General features: G+C 45.0%; 1 protein-coding gene across 12 annotated transcripts in view; it reads left to right on the top strand.

Moving 5' to 3' along the window:
* The window catches only part of EVL (Enah/Vasp-like), a 171,939-nt gene that overhangs the window by 98,641 nt on the left and 46,440 nt on the right, over window positions 1-26,858 (top strand). For 8 of the 12 annotated variants that reach the window (XM_055288191.1, XM_063643922.1, XM_063643916.1 and 5 more), the window contains exons 2-3: window positions 14,239-14,407; window positions 26,673-26,850. In XM_055288191.1, coding sequence (XP_055144166.1) covers window positions 14,239-14,407; window positions 26,673-26,850 — 347 coding nt within the window. Of the gene's footprint in view, window positions 1-4,244; window positions 4,496-14,238; window positions 14,408-26,672; window positions 26,851-26,858 lie in introns of those variants that run through there. The other 4 variants (XM_063643923.1, XM_063643919.1, XM_063643915.1 and 1 more) reach the window with 2 other exon arrangements.

Genomic DNA, 26,858 nt, shown 5'->3' with positions numbered 1-26,858 from the left:
ATAATTACCAAGGGGAAAATATAGCTTTCCATTGGAGATCTGGCAGTCACCTTTTAACCAACCTACAGTCTACATTCAGTTTGCCTGAATTCTTCACACACACAACATCTTTATCAATGAAAAATTTTTAAATAGTTTCACATTCTAGCTTAGCTTGAAAGGGAGTAAGCAGACGGCTCAACCACATGTAGTCCATGAGCAGATCCTGCATCCCAAAAAATCAGAAACATTTTGTAAAAATTGGGTAACTTTTTTGTTGTTGTTGTGTCGGAGTCTCCCTCTGTCGCTCAGGCTGGAGTGCATTGGAGCTATCTCCGCTCCATGCAACCTACACTTCCCTATGCCTCCTGGGTTCAAGCAATTCTCCTGCCTCAGCCTCCCAAGTAGCTGGGACTACAGGCGTGCGCCACTACGCCCAGCTAATTTTTGTATTTTTAGTAGAGATGGGGTTTCACCATGTTGGCCAGGCTGATCTCAAACTCCTGACCTCAGGTGATCCACCCTCTTCGGCCTCCCAAAGTGCTGGGATTACATGGGTAACTTTTAATATGGACTCTGTATTAGATTTTTAGTAAATTGTTGATTTTTTTTGTTGTAACAATGGTATTTAAGTTATATATTAGAATATCCTTATTTTAAAGAAATGTATGCTAAAGTCCCTAGGATTGAAGTATCATGGTATCTGCAGCTGACTTTCAAATGGCTCAGAGGAAAGACAGAGATAACTCACATGCGGCAGATGTTAACCGTGGGCAGGTTTAGCGAAAGGTAAAAAAGTGTCCCTTACATGTTCCTGTAGGTTTGAAATTTTTCAGATTAAAAAGTTGGAGTGAAAAACAGCTTCAAAATAGTGAGTAAAAGTTGGAGTTGGGTTTTGCTGCGTCGCCAAGTGGAGCAGAAAAGGCTTACTGCAAGACAGAACGTCAGGTTGCTGTCTAGTCCAGGCTCTGCCGCGGATCAGCCATGGGTGTCGGGCAAGTTACTTCCTTCTCCAGGCCTGTTTCCTAAGAAAATCACTGCAGTGTTTTTCAGCTCTGATGCGGCTGTGATTCCAAGCGTCTCTGTTTCTCAGTCACTGAATTGGGACATGGCAACGTGGGTGTGCTTCCTCGTTCCCCTGGGTAGGTGTTGAGAAGTGATGAGGCCCCAGGGTGACGACTGAGTTCCCCCCCACCCACCACTCTGCCTTTGCTGACACTCTTCCCCCTGCTTGAAATGGTTCCTTGTTTCCTCTTGAAAAGTCTTGCTTCCCCTTCATGACAGCATCCCTTGGGTCCCTCGGGGAGAACTAAATGCCCTCCTCTTGTGACACTTTGCACGTACAGCACTTTTTCTTTTTTCTTTTTTTTTGGAGACAGGGTCTTGCTCTGTCACCCAGGATGGAGTGCAGTGGTGCAAACATGGTTCACTGCAACCTTAACCTCCTCAGCTCAAGGGATCCTTCCACCTCAGCCTTCTGAGCAGCTGGGGCTACAGGCACCTACCACCATGCCTGGCTAACTTTTTTTATTTTGTGTAGAGACAGGATCTGTGTTGCCCAGGCTGGTCTCAAACTCCTGGGATCAAGCTATCCTCCCACCTTGGCCTTTCAAAGTGCTGGGATTACAGGTGTGAGCCACTGTGCCCGGCCGTTGTTTTATTTTTCAAATAAATGCAGGAAGAAATAAAGAGAAAGCAGAGGTGGCCACATCTCAAGTGAATCATGCCACCTCTACCACAAAAATCCTTGCAGGCTGAGAAATACAATACCTGGCAAAACTCAGCAAACATAAAAGCCAGCAGTTGTTCAAAGACATTTGTTGAGCAATCACTAGGTCCCAGTTACTAGAGCTACCGAGATGAACGCTACTTTAAAAACCAAACCGAACAACCTGCCTCATGGAGGCACTTGCCCCTCAGTTCAGTGGCAAGTATGATAAGTGTTCTGCAGAGAAGCTAAGCAGCTGAGGGGAGCGGCAGGGGCCGGAGAGTGGGCATTAGCATTCTCTTCAGTGTGGTTCAGGGAGTCACCCCAGGGGCGGTGGCGGGGGCAGTGTGAGTAGAGGCTAGAGGAAAGCACAGGAGCAAATCAGGGCCCAGAAACTGATTTCCCAACAGCCAGGGCTCAGGAGTGGGCCCTCAGTGACCTCCACAGTGGATCTGGGCCATTCCACAAAGACAGGACCCGACAGCCTGGTCCCACTTGGTGAGGCCTGAGGCAGTTCTCCAGGCCACAGTGAGGAACCTGCCACCTTGTTTTTCTTGTTAGAAGTTAAAAGAGTAGGCGATAATGACAGCTTTCCATGTGGACACAGAAGGCAGTTTCATGCGGATTCCACCCTAAGTCTTGCCTCATATGGATTTGCTGTTGATTCCAGCCAACACTGTCCTTTTTCAAGATGGTATCTGCTGGGTGCTAATCATGTTTAGTAAACTGCTCTCCTGTTTATTTCATCAGCCTTATTTGATCTCAGCAAATGTAAAAGAAAATGCAAAAAGGTGATTCTCCTCATTTTACAGAGCTGTAAACTTACCTCCCTGAAGTCATGTTGCTGGCAAATGACAGAGCCAGACCTGGGGCAGAGCTGGAGCTGTTGTCCCCAGTGTCCTCACTTCCCCACGCCCCCACGCTGACTCCATGATGAGGGCTGGCCCTCTCTGTGCCCAGCCTTGCTTCCCAGCACAACACTGCTTCCTGGTGGGCACCAGCCAGCCAGACTTTCTCTAAAGTCCTCTCTCTCTCTCTGCCCCTCTCCACCGTGGGATAGACAGTGGTCAGAAAAGGGGCAGTCCAGAGAAGAGCCAAGCTATGCGGTGTCATGGGAGCCAATGGAGAAGTTTCCCACAGGAGGCGAGGAGGGCAAGAAGGAGGGCAAGTCTGTGGCAAGAGCAGAATGGTGAGGCTGGGGCAGGCTGAGGGGAGACAGGGTGGGGCTGCCTGTGGGCAGAGGGGAGTTCATAGTGTGAGAGTTCTCCGAGAGCTGGAAGGAGAGGCCTCCAGATGGCAGGAGGCAGGGTCCTGTCCAGCAGCGTCTCTGACTTGACTCCCTGTGTGACTTGGGGTAGCCACACAATGTGAAGTCGGAATAAATGTGATAATGACCTCCTGATGGTGGTTTGAGCATTGTGTGAAGTCAGTTGAAGGTGTCACTTGTATTACCAGAGCCAAGCTGCATGCCTGCAGGGGGTCCACTGAACTAGCAAGTAATGTGCTTCAGAGAGAGACTGGAATTTGGCAAAGGAGAAAGCCCCTGTCTCCTGTGTGCCGGGCCTCGTCTTGGGGCTCTGTGGGTAGACCCCAGCTCTGCTCTGCACTGGAGTGCCCAGACAGGTCTGTGTAAGCACCTCAGTGTGGGCTGCTCTGCTCCCATCCAGGAGGCTCCTTGCTGATGGTTCTCAACCCAGCTTTTAAGATTCACTTTTGTTGCTTGTATGTTGAAGGTAAACAAGTCAGGACTTTACAGACTGCCTCAGTCTGGCTGTGTTTCTGCTTAGCTTTGGGAACATTTATTTATGGCCACTTCTCTCTAGCCCCCCACCCTTCACTGCTCACCCCTTATTAATGCCCTTGGCAGCTGCAGAGCCCAGGCCAGAAGCACCAGGCTACACCGAGGACGATGGCTTACTGGGGAAGGGTATCTGAACTCAGACACGGGCCTGTTCTTCAGAAGCCCACAGTCTCAGGAAGAAGATAGCTCGAAGTGGCTGTCCTGATGGCTTGAAAGTAATCAGAGGCACGTGGCACCTTGGGGTGGGGTTTGGAGGGCAGAGACACATACCTACTGAGTATAAGGAATGTACCCAGCATGGTACTGGTCACCCTCATGTCTTGTCTATTAATCACCATAGAAATAGACCATGCTATTTTTATCAGCTCTGGTTTACAGGCAAGAACTCCTCCTACAAAGCCTGATGTTCTCCCTTCCCAATACTCTGGTACACCCATTTTGCAACGATCTGTTTTTCTTGATAGATTGTAATCTCCTTCAGACCTGAGCCATATGGCTGTTAGTAGTTATTAAATGAATGGGAATGAGTGAATAGGTGTGTTTTGAAAGCAATGACAATGTGAGCTTTGAGAAAAGGTAAGATTCAAACCTCTGGATGTAGGAAAAAGAAATCATCTCGGGCAGGAGAAATATCTCTTCCTAATTACTTGAGGAGTAGCAGAAAAGTCATCTTAATTGGCCCAATGTCATGGGGATGCTTTCGCTGCCATTCCTGGCTTTACCACCAGGCTGCCGGTTGGGCTGTGTGATCAGACGGGTCCTTCCTCGCTGAAATGTGCTGGGCCGTTTGTGGGCAGCCTCAGGTCCAGCAGAGCAAGAAGGGAAGTTCCCTGGGACCAGCAGAGTAATCTACACTGTAGTCTTGGACCTCTAGAGGGCAACAGACAGGAAGAGACCTGTGGCCTAAGTCCTCACTCTACGTAGGTAGAAGTCTGCCTAGAAGAAATGGCCCCTGCCCTGGAGGCGTTCAGTGGTGTGCAGAGGGACCTAGCACAGACATTGCTGCGGTAAGTGCTGTGATGGTAGGCACAGGACCATGATAATAGGGATAATAAGGCTCAGAGAAGGACCATCTAACTCAGCCTGGGGCTTCAGGGAAGATTTTCTAAAAGAGGTAACAGATATTCCAAGTCTTTATGGATGAGTAGGAATTAGTGGGTCGGCTTGGGTCAGCTCGGCTCGGCTGAGAAAAGTATCCCAGGCAGAGGAAGTGGCCTGAGCCTCAGCAGAGGCCACAGAGTGCAGGGAGGGGTGTGTTAGGGGCCTGTATGCATTTCCACAAGACTAAGCCAAGGGGTGGGTCAGCTGTGGACACTTTGGCAAGGGCTACAATGTGAAGGCCGCTGAGTGCCTGCCCCAGAGCTGGGATTATATTCCGTAGTAACGATGACTCCCTTCCTCGTGCCACATGGGATCAGGTGCTGCTCCAAATGCTTACACATATTAAGTCTTAATTCTCCAGACAACCCTATAAAGAAGATGAGGAAAGAGGAAAGATATGGGTAGATAAAGGAGGATAAGCTATAGATAGAGAAACTGGGGAACACAGAAGTTTTGTATGAGGTCATTTTATAGCTAGTAAGTGGCAGAGCTCCCAATGAGGGAAAAGGCTCAGTCAGTTTGCCTTTGATGAAGGTCTTTCTGGTGACTTTGCAATTGAAGGGTTGGGGGGCGTGAGACTTCAACCAGAGGCGGGGGAACAGCTAGGAGGCTGTGGTCTAAAGTAAATAACAAGGGCTGGGAGTGGCAGCAAGGAGGGAGAGAAAGGGACAAATCCAAAAGATGTTTAAGAAATAGAATAGATGGCCACTGGGCCATGGAGGATGAAGCATAAAAAAGCGTCTGAAATGGCCTTCAGGTTTCAGACTCAGGGGACTGGGTAGGTGTTGCTTCCATTCCCTGAAATGGGAAACAGTGAAAAGAATACATTCTCTCTTGAGCATGTTGAATTGTGAGGTCTCTAAGTTATGTCCAACAGTTAGAAATACGGCTCCATATTTTAGAAGAAAGGACAGGACTGGAGAGTCGACATGGGATTTATCAGTGTATTGGTGCTCACGTAAACCCTGGCATAAATGACAGAGCCCATGAGGAGACGTGAAAGCAAATGGTCCTCAAAGTTTCCTTCATGGACCATTTGCCTAGAACCAGCAAACGTGTGTGTTAAAATAGAGACCCCGCCCCGCCTGAGACTTAACACATCAGAATCTCCTAAATGGGGGCCTAGGGATTTGTGTTTTAATAAACACTCACCTGACTCTTACAGTGCATACAGTTTTTTTGTTTGTTTTTGTTTTTTTGAGATGGAGTCTGGCTCTGTCGCCCAGGCTAGAGTGCAGTGGCGCAATCTCGGCTCACTGCAAGCTCTGCCTCCCAGGTTCACGCTATTCTCCTGCCTCAGCCTCCGGAGTAGCTGGGACTACAGGCGCCCACCACCACGCCTGGCTAATTTTTTTTTTTTTTTTTTTTTTTTTTGTATTTTTAGTAGAGATGGGGTTTCACCGGTTAGCCAGGATGATCTCGATCTCCTGACCTCGTGATCCGCCCGCCTCAGCCTCCCAAAGTGCTGGGATTACAGGTGTGAGCCACCGCACCTGGCCGTGCATACAATTTTGAGAATCATGAGCATAGAGTAAAATAAGAAGAAATTCCACATAGTTCACATTGGTTTTAAAATCTGTTTTGGAGAGCAAACCCATTTAAGAACATGGTGGCCGGGCGCGGTGGCTCACGCTTGTAATCCCAGCACTTTGGGAGGCCGAGGCAGGCGGATCACGAGGTCAGGAGATCGAGACCATGGTGAAACCCCGTCTCTACTAAAAATACAAAAAATTAGCCAGGCGTGGTGGCGGGCGCCTGTAGTCCCAGCTGCTCGGAGAGGCTGAGGCAGGAGAATGGCGTGAACCCGGGAGGCGGAGCTTGCAGTGAGCCGAGATCGCGCCACTGCACTCCAGCCTGGGCAACAGAGCGAGACTCCACCTCAAAAAAAAAAAAAAAAAAAAAAAAAAAAAAAAAAAAAAAAGAACATGGTAAATGCATTTCTAGAAGCAGCATGCACACTCACTTTTGCAGATAATTTTGGAGGTTTCTTAGACTCTTCAAGCCTTTCCCTGGACCTCGGATTAAAAACACTTGACATAAAAGATAAGTAGAAAGGAAACCTGTGAAGGAGGCTGAACGGGAATCACAGAGAGCGAAATGGAATGCCAGGAGAATTTGAAGACTGGGGATTAAGAAGGAGAGGTTTTCAGAAGTGAGGACATAGTCAGCAATGCCTGGCTCACTAACGGGCCCAGTGACTCGAGAGCCGTAAAGCATGCATTGGAGCTGAAAGTGGAAAGGCAGTAACCTTGTCTGGGCTTATTTAAGTGTATTCTCAGGGCCAGGGGCCAGGTTCCAGTGGGGGCTTGGAGAGTGACGGCAGGGTGGGGGTGGGGCAGGGTGAGGAAATGGAGGGAGCAAGTGACAAGACGAGCTGGGTGGGGAGCAGTGGGAAGTAGGGAGCGAAGTCCAGTCGTATCAGCTGGCGGGGTGATTGTTAGGTGCCCACCCTTGCGATGGTTACTGTGGTGAAAGATAAGAAAGGAGTTCCCAGCAGGGCAGCTCACTCACCCTGGTTTGCCCGGGATTATCCCAGTTTTAGTGCTGAATGCCTACCTCCTAGGAAACCCTTCTGTTATGGGCAAATTCTGGTTCACAGTCCTACTGGGAAGACAAAATTGGCCCTCAAGACAGAGTATGAAGAGTTGTTCTGTCCAAAAGGAGCTCCCAAGTCCGAGCATTAAGGCTGAGCAGGACCACTGTGCCAGTCCCAGGGAGAGAGATTGAGGCCTTGGCCGCCTGCTTTCCAGGAAGGAGGAGTGTGGCTCCTAAGGTGACACTCCAGAGGAACAGAAGAGGGCAGCCTGTGCCTTCCCAGAGGCCTCGCTCTGGAGGAGTGGGTGTTTCTCCGCAGGCCTGGGCCCAGACAGAGCTGAGATGCACCTTTAGAGACAGGGCTGAGCCTTGCTTTGCACAGGAGCCCACCCGCAGAGCTGTGGTTTCCTGACTCGCCCTTCCCAGGCTGTTATGAGAGAGAAGGCTGATGGTAATCTGTGACAGATGCTCTTGCTTGGCAGTTACACTTTTTCTGAGAATAAATGGAGAGGATTGTGAGTAGAATGTTCCCACGGGCACACAATCATAAACGCACTGTTTTTCCCACAGTCAGGGTCATTTGTTTACCACTTATTCATGTCTACAGCATACAGGGACTGGCTTTACCAAGGGGAAAACAAAACAGTTCCTGCCTTCAAGGAGCTCACAGGCTGGTGGTGCAGACACCTCAGCAGATTCTGAGAGGCAGGACAAACTGAAAAGCGCTCTGGCAGAGGGAGAAGCAAGCAAGCATGGGGCTGGAGGAGCCAGCCTCTCTCTGGACAGGTCTACATCCTGTGCTTTTTCCAAGTTCAACCCTGCACTCACATTTCCCAAAAAACCTCTTGTGGTTAGCCTCGTTCTACCGTGTGGACCTTCCTTTTGCCCTTACTTTATGAATTTACACCCTGTCCTTCAAGGAAATAACAGGGCTAGGATGGCGTGTCTATGTAAGTCCATGAGAATTTCAGAAACCTTGTTCCCAGCCACATAGGGAGTGGGGGAGCGAGAGTCCAGGGGCACAGAGCCTGAACTTTTCCAGAAGGATTAGAGAGTGAGAGCCCGAGATTGACTGCAGGCTGTCATCACGGAGGGCTGTGCTGCAAGATTTTTCCTGCATCCTCCTGAGTAGCTGGGACTACAGGCATGTTCCATCACACCCAGCTGCCTATGTAATAATTTTATCTTGAAATGCATTACTGATTTCCTACATCGGGTCCTGGAAGGTCTATGATTAGGTTTCAGAGTTACATGCAGAAAATTTGGGGTGTGTTTTGCTTTTTTTTTTTTTTTTTTTCCCTCTTCAGTGAGAGATTGCAACAGACATTCAAAAGTGGTCTATGATATACTGCAGGAGTGTCCAATCTTTTGGCTTCCCTGGGCCACATTGGAAGAATTGTCTTGGGCCACACATAAAATACACTAACATTAACAATAGCTGATGAGCTTTTAAAAAAAAATCTCATAATGTTTTAAGAAAGTTTACAAATTTGTGTTGGGCTGCATTCAAAGCTGTCCTGGGCCGTATGCGGCCCACAGGTTGGACAGGCTTGGTGTATGATCTAAAAAAATTAACTGCTGAACCAGCAACAGGACAAAGATTATGGTTTTTCCCATCTTCCCTGCTGTGCCATGCCCCATGCTGGGCTCATGGGCAGAGCTCAGCGAGTACTCAGCGCTTGTCCGAGGGAGCTCCGAGGTCAGACTCACCTTGTACAGATGAGGAAACTGAGGCCTAGAGTCACATGGTCTTTCTCCTATAAGCTGATAGAAGTGCAGTCTGAAGCTTTAAGAGTTTAGGTCTCACATGACACACGGAGGGAAATTACAGGTGCAAATTATATGGGCCCCACAAATACATGTACAAAGGCCCAAAATGACAGGGGAATTGGACTGCTTGTTTGAAAAGAGCCTTCCCCCAAGAGAGCAATTCTAGTTATACCTACAGCTCAGAGATGCCTGTTAGATCCCATGGGAGAAAGAAGTCCACCAACCTGGAATTTAACACTGTGCAGAACAAACCAGTGTGTTTTGACTGATTTCACTCCCCAACTAATCAACAGATTGTTTTGATCACATAAAAGAAGCCTGTGAGACATGAAGACCTCATGGGAACCATTTAGTAAATGAAATTTCATATGTGTATGTTTAAAAAAAAAGTTCATCCATTCATTTATTCAGTAAATAATTTAAGAAAACATTTGCCTATCAAATTTCCTTATAGCTAGGCACAGTGGCTCATGCCAGTAATCCCAGCACTTCGAGAGACCAAGATGGGAGGATCACTTGAGCCCAGGAGTTTGAGATCAGTCTGGGCAACATAGCGAAACCCTGTCTCTACAATAATAATAATAATAAACTAGATTTCCTCAAGGGATAGATGATTTGGACAAATTAAATTTATGATGCCTAGGGAGGATGCGTATGATACAGAGTTTGAGTATTTATCCAGGTGAAGATGTTGAGAAGGCAAGTGAATATATATTGCTCGTAGGCAATGTCGAGGTTAGATAGCAATCGAGATTTTATTAAAACAAAAATATTTCAAAGGTATAATAAGCCCAAGTTAGCAAAACAAATCTTAAGTAGAATAAATATGTGTATTTTCTTGCATTTAGGTTTTGTTAGTAGCAATAAAATAAGAGACAAACCAATACTATTCAAAGGGTGGGGGGAAACCAGGGGTTTTGGTTAACCACAAGTTTAATTTGAACCTGAAGTGTTAACAACAGCAAAAAAAAAAAAAAAGGAACCTGTAGCTATAATTACAAGAAGAAAAATGGTTTATTGGTCTTCAGGCATCTAGTGGCAAGCACAGTGCTTTATTTATGCCATCTCTGTAACTCCCCTAAAAGGTGTGTGTGATACCCCAGGTATGCTTCACCCCCACCTAGTGCTCGCGGTTCTCTACGTGCCGTGCGGTTCTTGCCTCCCTGCCTCTGCTCAGCTGCCTGTCTCTTCCTCCTAGAACCCCACATCCTCTTCCTCAATTCATCTAGGGGTTGAAAGTCTTCATCTTAAAACCCACACAGCGTTTGCTTCAGAAAGCCTCCCCAGGCCTGGTGCAGTGGCTCACGCCTGTAATCCCAGTACTTTGGGAGTCCGAGGTGGGCAGATTGCTTGAGGCTGGGAGTTCAAGACCAGCCTGGGCAATGTGGTAAAACCCTGTCTCTACTAAAATTTAAAACGCTGTCTCTACTAGAATTTTAAAAATTAGCCAGGCGTGTTGGTACATGCCTGTAGTCCCAGCTTCATGGGAGGCTGAAGCATGAGAATCGCCTGAACTTGGGAGGCGGAGGTTGCAGTGAGCCAAGATCGCGCCACTGAACTCCAGCCTGGGCAACAAAGTGAGACTCCGTCTCAAAAAAGTAAATAAATAAACATTTAAAAGAAGAAAGCCTCCCCTGTCCCCCCTCCCCCGCATCCCTCCAGGCTGGATAAGGTTTATAATTACTCATCTGACTGCCTAACTAGCTGGGAGCTCGCTGAGGGCAGGTACTGTTCTACCCATCTCTCTTTCGTTAATGTTTTTTGACTCACTAGCATCTACTGGTCAGACTAAGCCTGGAATATTGTGCCCAGTTTTAGGACCCAGACTGATTAGTTACTGGGATGGCGAGGGGACTGGTAGCTTTGTCGTGTGGCTGATGGAAGGAAGCGCTCTTCCTTCAGCTATCCGGTGGGTTGTCACAGGCTCTGCAGAGCACCCTGTGTGACTCTGGAGAGCAGCAAGTGGCATGTCACTCAGAACAAGGAAGGATTGTCCAAATTAAAACCATTTACAACCAACGGGTTTGCTTTGGAGAGTAGTAAGTTAAGTTTCGCGTCACCCAAAGCTCAGTGTGGACTTCTGAGGGCAGCTTCATTGGACACAAAAGTGGATTAGTGTCTATAGTTCTTTTCAGCTCTGAGATTATTTAGTGAACATTTATTAGGCACCTGCTCTGTGCCAGGTTCTGACACAGGTGAAAAGTCTGCAAAAGGAGAAAGGCCAGGAAGGATGGACTAGAAGCATCTCCGACCACATCACAGTGCTGAGAACATTTGGGCCAGGCTGATAGGGTGTCCCTACACCAAGGCTTCCCCCACAGAAGAGTCCTGTGCTGGGCAGGAATGGGCTGGCACTGGTCCCCCTGCCACATTCAGTCAGCAGCTGGGAGCAGCATGGCCTCTGTGCACCAGCTCTGCTCCCATAGCAGGTTCTCCTGCAGGGCAACTAAAGGGCACGCTTTCATGGCTGCCATACAGGGACTCTAGAAAGCATTGCCCCTCACACAGCACCTTCCCAGGGTGCTCCCCCAGAATCATCTCAGGGGCTCTGTGGTCACCTCCCAGCAAATGGTAGAGCTCAGATCCCTCTGATTTAATAAAACCTGTGTTTTGTTAACCAAGACCATGCTGCATCTCAGGATCTCTTCTAGCTCCTGAGACAGCATCCAGAACACACACCTACTTGTCGACTGTCACAGTTAGCAACTGAGTGTACCAGAAGCAGTAAGTGCCAGAATTCAGCCTATCACTTGATTTATGGTTCATTTACATTGGGATAGAACTGTGATTTGACCCAACGTCTGTCTGGTTCTGTGTACAGTTTACTCTATTGTTTTTTTTTTTCTTGAGGCAGTCTTACACTATCACCCAGGCTGGAGTGTGGTGGCACAATCACGGCTCACTCCAGCCTCAACCTCCTGGCTCAAGTGATCCTCCTGCCTCAGCCTCCCAAGTAGCTGGGACTGCAGGCGCACACCACCACACCTGGCTAATGTGTTTTATTTTTTGTGGAGACACGGTCTCACTATGTTGCTCAGGCTCGTCTCAAACTCCTAGGCCCAAGTGATCCTCCTGCCTCAGCCTCCTATAAGTTCTGTGATTACAGGTGTGAGCCACCGTACCCTGCTAGCTTACTCTAATTTCTACTAGACTTCCTGAGGACAGGGCCCCAAAGACTTAACTAGGGGAGGAGCAACTTTACCTAAGCACATTCTCTTAAAAGATAACGTTGTTTCAGGCCCCAAAACGCAGAGAGGGTGACTGCCGCCCTCCTAAATATTGTGGAATGAATGATGAATCACAGGGAAGAATGATGCAGGACAAATTGCAGACCAAAACCCTTACGATTCACTCTGAATACTTCTGTCCACAGATGTGCCCAGGGCCCTCAACACAAGGCTGGGACAGCTGAGGTCAAGGGTGCCCTAGGCTCCTAAACACCAGAGACAGAGCCAAGTAGTCAGCAGCAAGATTGAGACCCAGCAGTGCAGGCACTCAGAGCAGGCCCAAGACCCGGCACTGGCACTCAAGCCATAAGATGTGCATAGGGTTCATTCAAGGTGAAATTGAGGGACTATGTAGGGAAAGGCCTTACATATGGCACTGTACACAAAAATATTGTTAAAAAGTATGATAATAATCCATATACTGGATCATCCCCAGTCTCTGAGAAGTAGGGGAGTTGGGCCCTGAGAAAGCTCAGCCCTCTGGAACACTGAGGAACTGCCTATGCTGGCCAAGTTGAGGTTTCCAAGTCACAGAGAACTAATTCTACAAAAACCACTGTTGTTTTTTTTTTTTTTTTCTCATCTCATAACCACAGGGCTGGGGGTACAGATCTTTATCAAATACTTTGTTTGCTTGTCTTCTTAAGTATAGTGAAGTGAACATAATATGACTTCTCGACTGCTTGGTCTCAGCATTATAATAATCCACTATTGTACACATTTTGCTTCTGTATAATTGCTCCCAAGTTGTTTGGCATTACAACACTGTTTCCAGTCCCTCGTTGTCTTTACACAGCCTCGTGTGCTGATGACCACTCCTCATTGTGGCCAGTGTGCCTACCTTCAGGAAGCAAGATTCCCTCCTTAAAAAAAAAAATAGGAACAAAGGAGTATTGCTTTTTTAAATTTGGGAATTCTAATATGCTAGAGAAGATGTTAAAGATTATTAGGTTTATGAAGAGCCAGTGGGCTCCGAGAGACTTCCCCTGAATACCGTGGCAGGAGTTTTAGTGTATTAATTTTAGTGATGGCTATTTTATCCTTTCAGGGGCTTCTTCCCTGCTTCTCTGTCATATTTTGAACAAATGAGGTTGCTTTACTACGTAAATGTCTTCAGCAAAGTATGGTGCAGCCATCTATTTATTTTCATTTATGTTGCATTTTTCTTTAGATCACCTAAATACTTCATTGCCTACATAGCTTATCTGATGCTACCCTAGCATACCATAAATGAAGCATTTTGTTGGATGTTGCAAAGAATATTATCTATGTCATATGGTCTAGAGTCAGACAAGTGGTTGGAAATCCCCAGTGTAATCACTGAATATGTGTGTGAACTTGTGTACGTCTTCACAAGTCTCTGAGCCACTTTTTTCTCATCTAAAAAAATGGAGAATGGAGGTAATAAATAGCTGCTTCATAAGTCATGAAGCTTAGGTGCTTTAATAATGCGTTCTCTCTCTCTCTCTCTCTCTTTTTTTTTTTTTTTTTTGAGACAGAGTCTCGCTCTGTAGCCCAGGCTGGAGTGCAGTGGTGCAGTCTTGGCTCACTGCAGCCTCCATCTCCTGGGTTCAAGCAATTCTTGTGCCTCAGCCTCCCGAGTAGCTAGGATTACAGGCATGTGCCACCATGCCCGGCTAATTTTTGTATTTTTAGAGGCAGGGGGCATCTCACCATGTTGGTCAGGCTGGTCTCGAACTCCTGACCTCAAGTGGACCACCAGCCTCCGCTTCCCAAAGTGTTGGGATTACAGGCGTGAGCTACCGTGCCTGGCCACATTCTCTTGTTTAATACAGTACATGGAATGTTGTGAACAGTTGGCAAATTATAATTGTAATTCCTTTCTTATTCAAGCCACTTCTCCCCTGAAAACAGAGTTGTGAGTCTTTTCCAAGCTATTGAAGGTTTTGGCACAGAACCTCCTCTCCACTCTGCAAGCTCCTTGGAGAATGTAAGCCCATCACCTCACCAGGCAGCTCTTCCATAGATGTTGGAAGTTCTGGCAATTGGAAAGTTTCTTTATGTCAAGTAGCAATTGGCCTCTATTTCAGAAGAGGGCAAAGTCAACTTCCATCCCCTGTAGCTGAGGCTGACACCGGTTTTTTCTTGCTCGGCAGTGAACAGAGTATCTGTCAAGCCCGGGCTTCCGTGATGGTCTACGATGACACCAGTAAGAAATGGGTACCAATCAAACCTGGCCAGCAGGGATTCAGCCGGATCAACATCTACCACAACACTGCCAGCAACACCTTCAGAGTCGTTGGAGTCAAGCTGCAGGATCAGCAGGTCAGTGCTGGAATTACAGATTACACCCGTGAGCCTGCGCACCACCTCCTCACCACCCACCCCTTACACACACGTATCATTAAGAGGTCAGAACAAAAAGGTCAATATTCGGAATCAGAGGACATGGGCTCGGATTTTGACTCCATGTCCTCATAGTTCAAGGTATGACACCTTAAGCAAACTGTTTTCTGGATTTCACTTTTTACCTATGTCATATGGAGACAGTAATCCACTCCCTGCCTATTTCACTGTGTTGTTGTCAGATTAAAATAAATAATAGACGTGGGAAAGCTTTGAAAAAATAATATTGCAAAAACGTGTTCATCTTACTCATTTGTAAGGTGGCTATTAAGATTTGGGGTTCATCAACCTTCTAAGTCTTACTTTAGAAAGAGTATCAAGATGGTTTGGAGAACCTGAGGTTATTTCTCTCCCGAATAGTTTAACCTAGGCAAATCAGATAAGATAGTTTGTGAGTGTACCTGGTAAATACATAAATACGAGGGAACAATTACGTCCACCTGTGTCATGAATAGTCATACACACATAATTAATGGCAAAATAGTCTGATGTGACATGGACTAAAATAGGGACATGGAGAAACAGGCTGGGCGACTTAACCACAGTGACTTTGGTTAGTTCGGTGCTCTCCCTCCAACTCTCTTCTTAGAGATTGACAAGAGCATTTATAGCAGTGAATTTAACAGATCTGTGATTGTATTACTTGTGAAAAACTCTATATAAACAGCATCTTGTGGCAGCCTTTGTGGGTCAAGCTTCAGCTAAGTTGAGCGGCAGGTTAGCTGCTATCTTGGAAAGAATCAGCAATTGGAAGAGACAGAACAGAAACTCTGGGTTCTGTTTTTAGTGTGTTGCCTATTGATTGGGTTTTTGCTTTAACCAAAATAGCCCTGTTAAGTTTCATAATGCTCATGGCTAACAGAGACATCCCTACCCCAGGACCCCTGATAAAAGGTAGTCTTTCTGGCTGGGCACAGTGGCTCACGCCTGTAATCCCAGCACTTTGGGATGCCAGGGTGGGTGGATTACAAGGTCAGGAGATCGAGACCAGCCTGGCTAACACGGTGAAACCCCATCTCTACTAAAAAAATACAAAAAAATTAGCCGGACGTGGTGGCGGGCACCTGTAGTCCCAGCTACTTGGGAGGCTGAGGCAGGAGAATGGCGTGAACCCGGGAGGTGGAGTTTGCAGTGAGCCGAGATCGCGCCACTGCACTCCAACCTGGGCAACAGAGCAAGACTCCGAAAAGGTAGTCTTTCTAACCTTGAAATCTTGGTACCTCCAAAGGCATCCCTTCCCTTGTTGATGAGCCTTAGTGGTATAATGGTATAAATGTCTTTCTAGAAACCTTCTAGAAGCTGCCTTCCTAAAATTCCAATTAACTAAATCTGCCTTTTAGTGACACACTGTGCCACACATTGCAGGATATACAGAACCTTTGGCCCCAATTATGGTGACAGTCAAAAATATCTCAAGTTTTCAGAACACCTGGTGGTTGGGGCTTGTGAGGGCAATACCTCCATGTCTTTGACACAAGGTCCATTACCTGGTGCAGTTCCTGAATCGTAGTAGGTGTTCCCTAAGTGATTCCTTTTATTATGATAAGTTTTCCATTCCCTTCCTGCCTCTTGGTTGCCCTCCAGGGCGTAGTAGGAAGACAGCATGGTGTACTGGAAAGGGAATGGGAAGGGAGAGCTCCCCAAAACACAAACACCGCCTGTTCTCAGGGGCCTCAGCACCTCACAGCCTCCTTCAGAGGAAACTACATGTTGAGAAAGAGACCTTTTCCCCACTCTGGGAGGGACTGACAGCAGTCTTCAGTGGTATCCTGTTTAAATTTGGAGGGCTGTGTTGATTCTAACTTAGAGACCTCCTAGAGTCTGATTGAGAAATTCGGAGCACAGCCTCCCACTTGGAATCAATGTTCAGGAGACAGGCTATCAGACAGGATTGAGGATATCTCCCCACACAGATGGGGCATGTTTAGCTAGGAATAGAAAAGAGATTCTTGGTAAACCAAGACATTAGAGAAAATGGCAGGAAATCTGGTCCATAACAACTTTTAGGGACCTCAGTAGAAAGACTGATTTTCACAGATTTGGTTTTAGTCCGTGTGGACTACCACCTTAAAGTGGTCAGACATGTTAAGAGAGTCAAAGATTCCTGGTTTTATAACTAAATAGGGATATCTTACATGTTTAATGCTCTTTATGGTTAATGGAGCACTTTTCATGTCTATTATTTCATTCTCCCAGTAAGGATAATGGAATTATCATCACCATTTTGCTAAATAGGTGGACATAAAACCAGGTAATCAGTTGTGGAGAAAATATATAGTAAGTTATAGTACCATTAGCCAAAATCTAACCTAAATCTTACATTCAGGGTGACAAACCTAAAGGATTTTTAGTTGAGAATGAGTTTTGGTCACCAAAAAATGTGGCTGTTGCAGTGGCTCATGCCTGTAATCCCAACGCTTTAGGAGGCCAAGGCAGGTGGATCACTTGAGCCCAGGAGTTCGAGACCAGCCTGGGCAACATAGTGAGACCCCATCTCTATAAAAAAATATATAAATTATCTGAGTGTGGTGGGGCATGCCTGTAGTCCCAGCTACTCAGGAGGCCAGGTGGGAGATGTGTTGAGTCCGGGAGGTTGAGGCTTCAGTAAGCCATGATCGCGCCACTGCATTCCAGCCTGGGTGACAGGGCGAGACTCTGTCTCAAAACACAAAAACAAAAAATGTTAGTGAGTTCTCAGGCTGAATTAGGAGAAGTAGAGTGAATTGATAGAAGTAGAATAAATTAATAGAGTAAATTAATAGAGGTGGAGCGAATTCATGGAGGCAGAGGTCCAGAAGAAGGGAGACTGCAGTCCTGCTCTGCTCTGCTCTGTGTGGGTCATTCTTCCCGCAGAATGCTGGGACTGCATCTGAGTACAACAAACTGGAATCTACAAGAAGGGCATCCAAACTGGTGAAAGATCTGAAAGTGGGATAATATGGGGAACAATCAAAGGAGTAACAAGAGATATTTACTTGGAGAAGATAGAAACTGAAGGGGGCATGACCGTGGTTTTCAAGTCTCTGAAGGGTTCCATGTGGAAGAGAAATCTCACTTTCAGTGTGTACCCTGGACAACAGACCTAGGAATATTGCATGGATGTTACAATGAAGAAGATTTTAATGCAGAAAAGGATGAGCTTTCTTACAAGCATACTGTTGAAAGATGGAAAGTGTTACATTGCCAGCCTGAGAGGTAAGATTCTGGGAAAGACAGTTTATCATCAAGTAGAGACTTGGATGAGATGAGACCTCCAAAGTCTTTGCCAGTCTGTAGATTCTGTAGTTTTTAGATCCAGGCATATATGGGGTCAAGAAGATAGTTCTCCACCATCAAGCATCTTTCTTTTTTGTAGAGGACTCTTGACTCTTTTTACCCAGAGGCCCCCAAAACATGTGAAGGCAGTGCAGTCATGCACCCCTTAATGATGGGGATACATTCTGAGAAATGCGCCCCTGGGGGATTTTGTTGTCATGTGAGTGTGCTCACACAAACCTAGATGGTACAGCCTACTACACACCTAGGCTGTATGGTATAGCCTGTTGCTCCTAGGCTACAAACCCGTACAGCATGTTACTGTACCGAATACTGGGGCAGTTGTAACACAGTGGTATTTGTGTGTGTAAACATACGTGAGCATAGAAAAAGTATAGTAAAAATACCGTACTGTAGTCTTATGGGACCACCATCATATATGCAGTCTGTTGTTGACCAAAACATCATTATGTGGTCCATGATTGTATCTGGAGTTGCAAGACCTTCCTTTAAAAGAAGAGGAAAGGCACTCCTACACTCCCCAAAATAAAACTTGTGTAAACGTTGTAATTATGGGCTCCTATGCAAAAGGTATGACATTTTAAAATGTTAATCCTTCAGCAAGTGTCCAGATCAGTCCTGCCAAACCTTGGAGAATTATTTTTAAAATAAAGCTGATAAGGAGATTCCATCGAGGCCTCCAAAAACAAAAAGTTGAAAGTAAAAAATTGGAAAAAGATAAACCTTACAAACACTAAAAGAAATTGATGTGGCTGTGTTAATATCAGACAAAGTAGATTTTAAGGCAGTAAGTATTCCTAAAGATAATGACAGGCCTTTTTAATGATAAAAGGGCAATTGAAAAAGAAGTCATAGCATCCCTACATTGGTATGAACCCATTCATATATCTTCAAAACACATAAAGCAAAAATCTAAAAGGAGAAGAGACAAATTCAGAAGCGTAGTTGGAGATTCTAATCATACCTCCAAGCTACTGATTGAATAAAGAAATAGAAATAAGTAAAGACAGAAAACTTGAATAACAATATTAACCAACTTGAGCTAATTTACATTTGTAGAAACTATAGCAAACAACTGTACGATGCATAGTCTTCTCAAGTAAACATAAAACATTTACCAAAATAGACCATATGCTGGGCCATAAAGCAAGTGTCAAGTTAAAAAGGATGGAACTCATACAGAGTATGTTCTTTGACCACAGAGGAATTAAACCAGAAATTAGTAACAGAGGGTAACTTTTAAAATCTCCAAATGTTTGGAAAGTAAGTGCTAATACTGGATGAACCATGAGACAGAAAAGAAATCACAGTGTAAACTAGAAAATATTTTGAACTGAACAGTAATGACAATATAACATAGCAATACTTGTGGGATGCAGATAGAACAGTACATATGAGCTGGGCACAGTGGCTCATGCCTGTAATCCCAACGTTTTGGGAGGCCAAGGAGGGAGGACCACCTGAGGCCAGGAGTTTGAGACCATCCTGGTCAATATAGCGGGATTCCACCTCTACCAACAAAAAATTTTTTAATTAACTGGGTGTGGTGGCATGTGCCTATAGTCCCTGCTACTCAGGAGGCTGAAGCTGGAGGATCACTTGAGCCCAGGAGTTTGAGGCTGCAGTGAGCCATGGTGGTACTACTGCACTCCAGCCTGGATGACAAAGTGATACCTTGTCTCAAAAAAAAAAAAGCCCCAAAAAGTACATATGGGGAAATATTAGAAAAAGAAGAGTGTTTGAAAATCAGTGATCTATGCCACTATCTCAAGAAGGTAGAAGAAAAATGAAAGCAAATTAAACCCAACAAAAGTAGAAGGAAGGAAAAAATAAAAACTAATGAAATAGAAAGCAGATATATGATAGAGAAACACAAAATGTCGCAGTTTTTTTTGAAGGAGAAAGTTGGTTCTTTGAAAAATAAAATAAAATTAATAAACCTCTATTGAGAGTGAGAAAGAGAAAACACAAATTGCCAATATAATGAATGAAAGGGGAAATCACTACAGATCCTATAAACATTAAAAACATAGAATAACGTTAGTAATAACCTTATGCCAGTAAACTTGACAGCTTAGATAAGATGGACATATTCCTTGAAAAACATAAAGAAGAAACAATATGCCATTCTTACATTACTCCTTCAGAGACGAGAGAAGCAAAGCCCGCTTCCTATAGTGTCTTATAACCATGCTCTGTAACCATGATACAAAAACTGCACAAGAACCTTACAAGAAAAGAAAATTACAAGCCATTATTTCTAATGAACAATAATGCAGTAAGTAAGCCTGAACAAAAGGTTAGTGACTTGAATCTAATAATGTATTAAAAAGAAAATTTTGACAAATAAGATTTATTCCAGGAATGCAAGATTAATTTAATGGAATAAAGCCGGAAAACCGTAAGGTCATCTCACAGATGTAGAAAAAGCATTTGGTAAAATTCAGTATCCCTTCATGATAAAAACTGAGGAAACTAGGAATTAAAGGTATAAAAGTGATTTATTTAATCAGATAAAGGGTATCCACAAACAACAACAAAACAAAAACTATAGCTGACGTCATACTCAGTATCCCACTTTCCCCCTGAATTCAGGAACAAGACAAGAATGTTCACTCTCACCTCTTTGATATAGCAGTTGGAAAGGAAGAAGCAAAACCATCTTGCATCGCAGATGACTTAATAGTGTATGTGGAAAATGTGAAAGTAGCTACAAACTATTATAGTAATATAATAATATATACTAATATAATTATATTAAGTGAATTTGGCATGGTCACTGGATAGAAGATTGTGATATTATCATATATGTATTAGTTTTCATCCACACTTCCTAGCTGGTAGCTCCCAGAGCCCTTATTAGAATGTCGGCATGCTGCCAGCCTCAGAAAACAAGAGTCTCTCTCTCACTTTCTCCTTCCCTCCTTTCACCTGCCCCTTTTCTCCCCAAGGCAGGAATCGTCCCCTGCTTTTCTGACTGGAAGCTGGTCTTAACGAAATTCCCCGACCTACCTTGTCTGATTGTAGGTGCTAAGACCCTCATTTCAGAATGGGTTCTGCCCCATACCCTAGAGGAAGGAATGCTACAGAGAGGCCGAGAATTATCTGAATCAACAGTCCTTGCTGGGTTTCCCCACTCCATCTGTTAATGTGAGATCATACCCTTTTTGTCCAATCACATTTCTACACAGTGGTCAATCGTACCCATCCAGTGAAGTCTCCACAAAAGGACCAAAAAGGCAGAGTTGGGAGAGCTTCCAGAGAGCTGACCTGGTGGAGGTTCCTGGAGGGGGCATGCCTAGGGAGGGCAGAGGAGCTCCATCATCTTCCCCCATCCTTTGCCCTGTGCGTCTCTCATCTGTCCGCTCATCTGTAGCCTTTGTTATGCCCTTTATTAAGAAACCTGTAAACCTAGGTAAACTGTTTCCCTGAGTTTTGTGAGCATGCCAGCAAATTCATCAGACCCAAGGCAGGGGTCATGATAACCCTGATTTATAGCCCGTGGGTCAGAAGCACAAGTCACAACCTGCACTTGCGACTGGCATCTGAAGTTGGGGTAGTCTTGTGAGACTCAGCCCTCAACCTGTGGAACCTGATGCTGTCTCCAGGTACGTAACGTCAGAATTATAGAGGACACTTGACATCTACTTGAGAATCTGCAGAATTGCTTGCTTGTTGTATGGGAGTAGAGAATAGAGGCTGGGTGCAGTGGCTCTTGACTGTATGAGTGTACAGCACTTTGGGAGGCTGAGGCAGGAGGATCACTTGAGCCCAGGAGTTCAAGACCAGCCTGGGCAACGTAGCAAGACCTTGTCTCTACAAATAAAAAAGTTTTAAATTAGCTAGGCATGGTGGCACACACCTATGTCCCAGCTACTTGGGAGGCTGAGGCAGGAGGATCCCTTGAGCCCGGGAGTTTGAGGCTGCAGTGAGCCATGATCATGCCAGTGCACTCCAGCATGGGTGACAAAATGAGACCCCATCTCATTCTGGGGTCTCAAAAAGAAAAGGAAAAACACTTTAGTTTTTCTTATATCCTTACAAGTACCTGTGTCCACTAAACGATATGTATGAAAATGTTCATCACAGTTGTATTCATAACAGCCAAGAATGCAAAACTACCCATGTCTATCAGCAGGAGAATGGAGAAGTTGTGGTTAAAAAAATGGAATACTGTGTAGCAGTCAGTAAGAATTCAGCCAGACTCAGTGGTTCACACCCATAATCCCAACACTTTGGGAGACCGAGGCGGGCCACCTGAGGTCAGGGGTTCAAGACCAGCCTGGCCAACATGGTGAAACCCCATCAATACTAAAAATACAAAAATTAGCCAGGTGTGGTGGCGGGCACCTGTAATCCCAGCTACTTGGGAGGCTGAGGCAGGAGAATCTCTTGAACCCAGGAGGCAGGGTTGCAGTGAGCTGAGATTGTACCATTACACTCCAGCCTGGGTGACAGGAGCAAAGCTCCATCTCAAAAAAAAAAAAAAAAAAAAAAGAATGAAATATGGATATATGCAATAACATGGTGAATCTCATAAACATTGTGTTGAGAGAAATAAGCCAGAAACAAAAGAGTACATGCCGTATACCACAGGAGTCCGTTTCTATGTACCTTAAGAACAGACACGTTTTGCCAATGGTGCTAGAAATAAGAAACATAGTTATCTCTACAAGTGAGTGTTGGGTGATGGGTACTAAATGAAGCAGCCTCACCCAAAAGTGGACTTGCAAAAATGCACGTGTTCAGGTGGATCCTTTGACTCACTCTAAGCAGAGTAAACAAAGAGGTGGAACCATTAGGTACTGAGATTTTAGCTGTTGGCTGGTCAGATCTGGCAGTTTAAACACTGGCCACCTCAACAGATGGTCAAGTGACATTGGCCTTGTGTCACCACACATACATCCAAAACACATTGCACTGGACTCTCCTGTTTTAGAAGTCAATTTTCAAATAATAAATACAAATTTTGTAATGGTCATGTCTCTCTAGCCGTTTGGCTTACAGGGATATATCCTGTAGAAATACATCTTCACAAGAATATTCAGTGCAGTATTACTGATAATATTATCTTCATCTTAGGTATGAGGAAACTGATATGAGCAACTTATCTAAGGTTATGCAACTGAAAAGTAATAAAGCCAGGGTTTTAATGCAGAACCCTCTGACATAAAACCTCTGCTCATTACTCGTACCTAGTATGCTTGTCTTCAAAGCAATCATAGACCGTTGGGGGCTGTGTGTAGACACCAAACAGCAGCAGTTGGTGAGCAGCCTTTGCACTGCAGTTGTAGATAGAACAGAAACGGTAGGGCCGGGGGCCTTCAATCAGCGACCAGCCATGTGTGGCAGAGTCCAGAGAACTTACAGAACTGGGATGCGTCCTCTAGAAAGGCTTCACTGCACTGTCTCAGTCCAATATCCTAAAACTTCCTGAGTTGGAAGTGATTTATGAGGCTCCAAAGGTTAGTGCTAGGACCAGAGAGGGAATTATAGGAAGAACGATTTCAGCTCATTATACAACAGTACCCCACTTAGCTGTGGCTTTGCTTTCTGAGGTTTCACATACCCAAGATCCACTGCAGGCTGAAAATATTAAATGGGAAATTCCAGAAATAAGTCATAAATTTTAAATTATGTGCCGTTCCAAATATTATAATTGTTCCATTTTATTATTAGTTATTGTTGTTAATCTCTGACTATGGCTAATTTATGAGTTAAATTTTATCATAGGTATGTATGTATAGGAAAAAACATAGTCTATATAGGGTTCTGTACTACCCACATTTCAGGCATCCACTGGGGGGTCTTGGAACCAATTCTGCATGGATAAGCGGGGACTACCATACTGGCAAAAAAAAAAATCACAAAGTCCTCGGCTTCTAAATCCAGTTTTCTCATTAGCTTACTGTGTAACTTTGGACAAGTCACCCATTCTCCCTGGACCTCATTTCCCGACTGTAAAAAGAGGAGATTGAGTTAGATAATCCCTAAGGTGCTGTTTAGCCCCTTCAGTGATTGTCTGCTGGCCATACCGTCCGTATTCTGGATTAGGCATCAGCTGCCCCTCAATTCTCATTTCCCCCCAAGAGCCACTTTGACGTTTGGAAAAAAAAAAAAATTCTCACTCACCTTAAGTTCCTCTCTAAGAATGTAGCCAACCAGAGAGTTCAAATCATAGGGTTCTAGGCCAGGCCCAGTGGCTCATGCCTGTAATCCCAGCACTTTGGGAGGCCAAGGCGGGAGGATTACTTGAGGTCAGGAGTTCGAGACAGCCTGGTCAACATGGCGAAACCCTGACTCTACTTAAAAAAAAAAAATCAGGTGGGGCATGGTGGCCTGTACCTGTAGTCCCAGCTACTCGGGAGGCTGAGACAGGAGGATCACTTGAACCCGGGAGGTGGAGGCTGCAGTGAGCCAAGATCGTGCCACTGCACTCCAGCCTGGGTGACAGAATGAGACTCTGTCTAAAAACACAAAACAAAACATAAACCATACTAAAAATTTTTTTTAAAAAAATCAAGTTAAATCATAGGGTTCTAAATTTCATTTCCCCAGAATATCTCCTCAAATATCTGGAGACAGTAGTCATGAGACACTAAAGCATATTTTATCTTGCTTCAGTATCTCTTAACCATTCCTGATATAAGGTGGTTTCGAGACCTTCTTCAATTTTTAAAGCATTTTCCTCTGGCTTGCTTTAGTTTGCTACTGTCCAATGCAACACCAAAATGAAAACAAAAAAATCTTGAACACAGAACTTCTGATAGGGACTTACCAGGGCAGAATGGAGCAGGTTCTTCTCTTCCCTCATGCTGGTCACTGTACCACTATTAATGTGTCCTATAATCTAAAGAGCTGTTTTAACAACAGTTAACTTTGCTAGTTCTTATTATTTGGTAGTTATTAGTTACTAGTTATTATTTGCTAGTTCTTATTAGTCCTTTTTCTGATGACCTATAACTAAACCTAGTCACCCCCAGTCCGGTTCTTTTGGTTTAGCTGTATATGCATGTGAATCTATACTCCTGGCACAAAGAACAAAAAATAGAGAACTACCCTGGAACTTGTGTGTAGATGTTGGCCAAAATATGTGCCTGTCAATATGTAACAATTAAGTTGTGAAACAATTATGGGTGTTGTTGTTGTTGTTGTTGTTGTTTGAGACAGTCTGGCTCTGTCACCCAGGCTGAAGTGCAGTGGCTCAATCTTGGCTCACTGCAACCTCCACCTCCTGAGTTCAAGCGATTCTTGTGCCTCAGCCTCCCAAGTAGCTGGGACTACAGGCACCCACCACCATTCTCGGCTAATTTTTGTATTTTTAGTAGAGACGGGGTTTTGCCATATTGGCCAGGCTGATCTTGAACTTTTGACCTCAGGTGATCCGCGCACCTTGGCCTCCCAAAGTCCTGGGATTACAAGTGTGAGCCACCATGCCCAGCCTCAATTACGTTTCTTTAGCTGATTTAGTGTACTATGTGTGTATCTCCTCTTTCCCTGCCTCTGCCTTGTCATAGGAAGGCCCAAGCCCACCTTCCACCCAAGACTTGGGAAGCAGCTTTTCTGGATGTCACTCATGTTTGCTGTCCTCTGGCTCTACCTTACCCAGCAGCACAGCAGTGTGGAACAATAGAGGAAAGTGATACATCAGCCTAGAGAGAGTTATCCCCAACCTCGGATCACACAGTCCTTGCAACCTCAAAGCCAGACAAAATCTGAGAAATCACCTTGTACTTCTAAAGCAAAATCCTTTCCATGGTGTCTCTAAGAGCTGGCCCTCCGGCCTCATCCACACTCTGCTTGCATAACTTCCATTCGTAGAGATCTTCATACTTCTCCATTCAGTCACTGGCAGCCTACCTTGTGCCAGGAGCTGTGTCAGTTACTTTCTCATATATAATTTAATCCTCACAACACACTGTGAGGGTGCCATGCCATAGCCATATCACATTCTTCTCCATTTGACAGACCAGAAAACCGATCATTCAAAGTGTCGTGGTGTTAGATCATGTGGCTCCGAGCTAGAAGGGGTGGGAAGCAGAATGAGGGCTCCAGCCCCAGCATCTTTTCCTCCAGGGCACGACTTAGGAATATAGTCTTAAAGTACTTTGAAAGAATCCTTTTTTAAATGCCTAAAAGAGCAGAAGTTTAGAGGTCAGGCAGACCTGATGTTGAATCCCCTGGCAGCTTGTAAGCACCTGAATGTCTGGATTCTTTCGTCTCTGTATCCTTCCCTGCTGGGCCTGGCATTGCTCCTGGCAGTCAGTTGATGCTTTTTGATTGAGTAGTAAGATATGAATAATGCTGTATACATGTGTGGTACATAAACTTTCCCAAGTTATTCTTTTGACACATAGCCCACTTATTAATGCATTCAAAGTACTAGACACTATGCAGAGGGCTATAGGAGGCGTAAATATGAATTATAGAAGACTTGCCCTTAGGAGCTTTATATCTAGAAGGTAAGCTATAAATAAGATATAGATAAGAGACATATCACAATGTGATCTTCGCAGTAACCCCATTGGATTGGTAAAGCCAGAATTATTATCCCCATCTTATAAGTGGAGAAACTGAGCCCCAGCGAAGTGCAGTGACTGCCATGAGTGGAGTGGCTGAGAGGCAGGGCCAAACCAGAGCCAGGGAACCTGCCTCCCAGCTCAGCTGTTCATCTGGAGGTTGTAACTACATAGCATTATTAGTTAAAGGCAAGAACAGGTTTTGCAAACCCTCACTGTTCTATAGTTTATGATCTGAAAATCTACCTGATACTGCTTTTCCTGCCTTCAAACCCCATCCCCATCTTCCTGTCCTCTCAAGGATACAGTATACTTGCTCCATCACAGCGCCCTCCAGCTCACTTACATTTTATTTATTTACATGTATTTCTCTCTCCTTTCTCCTCCAGGTTGTGATCAATTATTCAATCGTGAAAGGGCTGAAGTACAATCAGGCCACACCAACCTTCCACCAGTGGCGAGATGCCCGCCAGGTCTACGGCTTAAACTTTGCAAGTAAAGAAGAGGCGACCACGTTCTCCAATGCAATGCTGTTTGCCCTGAACATCATGAATTCCCAAGAAGGAGGTAAGTAG

Source organism: Symphalangus syndactylus, chromosome 8 (genome assembly GCF_028878055.3).
Source record: "Symphalangus syndactylus isolate Jambi chromosome 8, NHGRI_mSymSyn1-v2.1_pri, whole genome shotgun sequence".
NCBI lineage: Eukaryota > Metazoa > Chordata > Mammalia > Primates > Hylobatidae > Symphalangus > Symphalangus syndactylus.
Note: the sequence above shows the minus strand (reverse complement) of the source record. Positions and strands in the feature narration are given on the sequence as shown.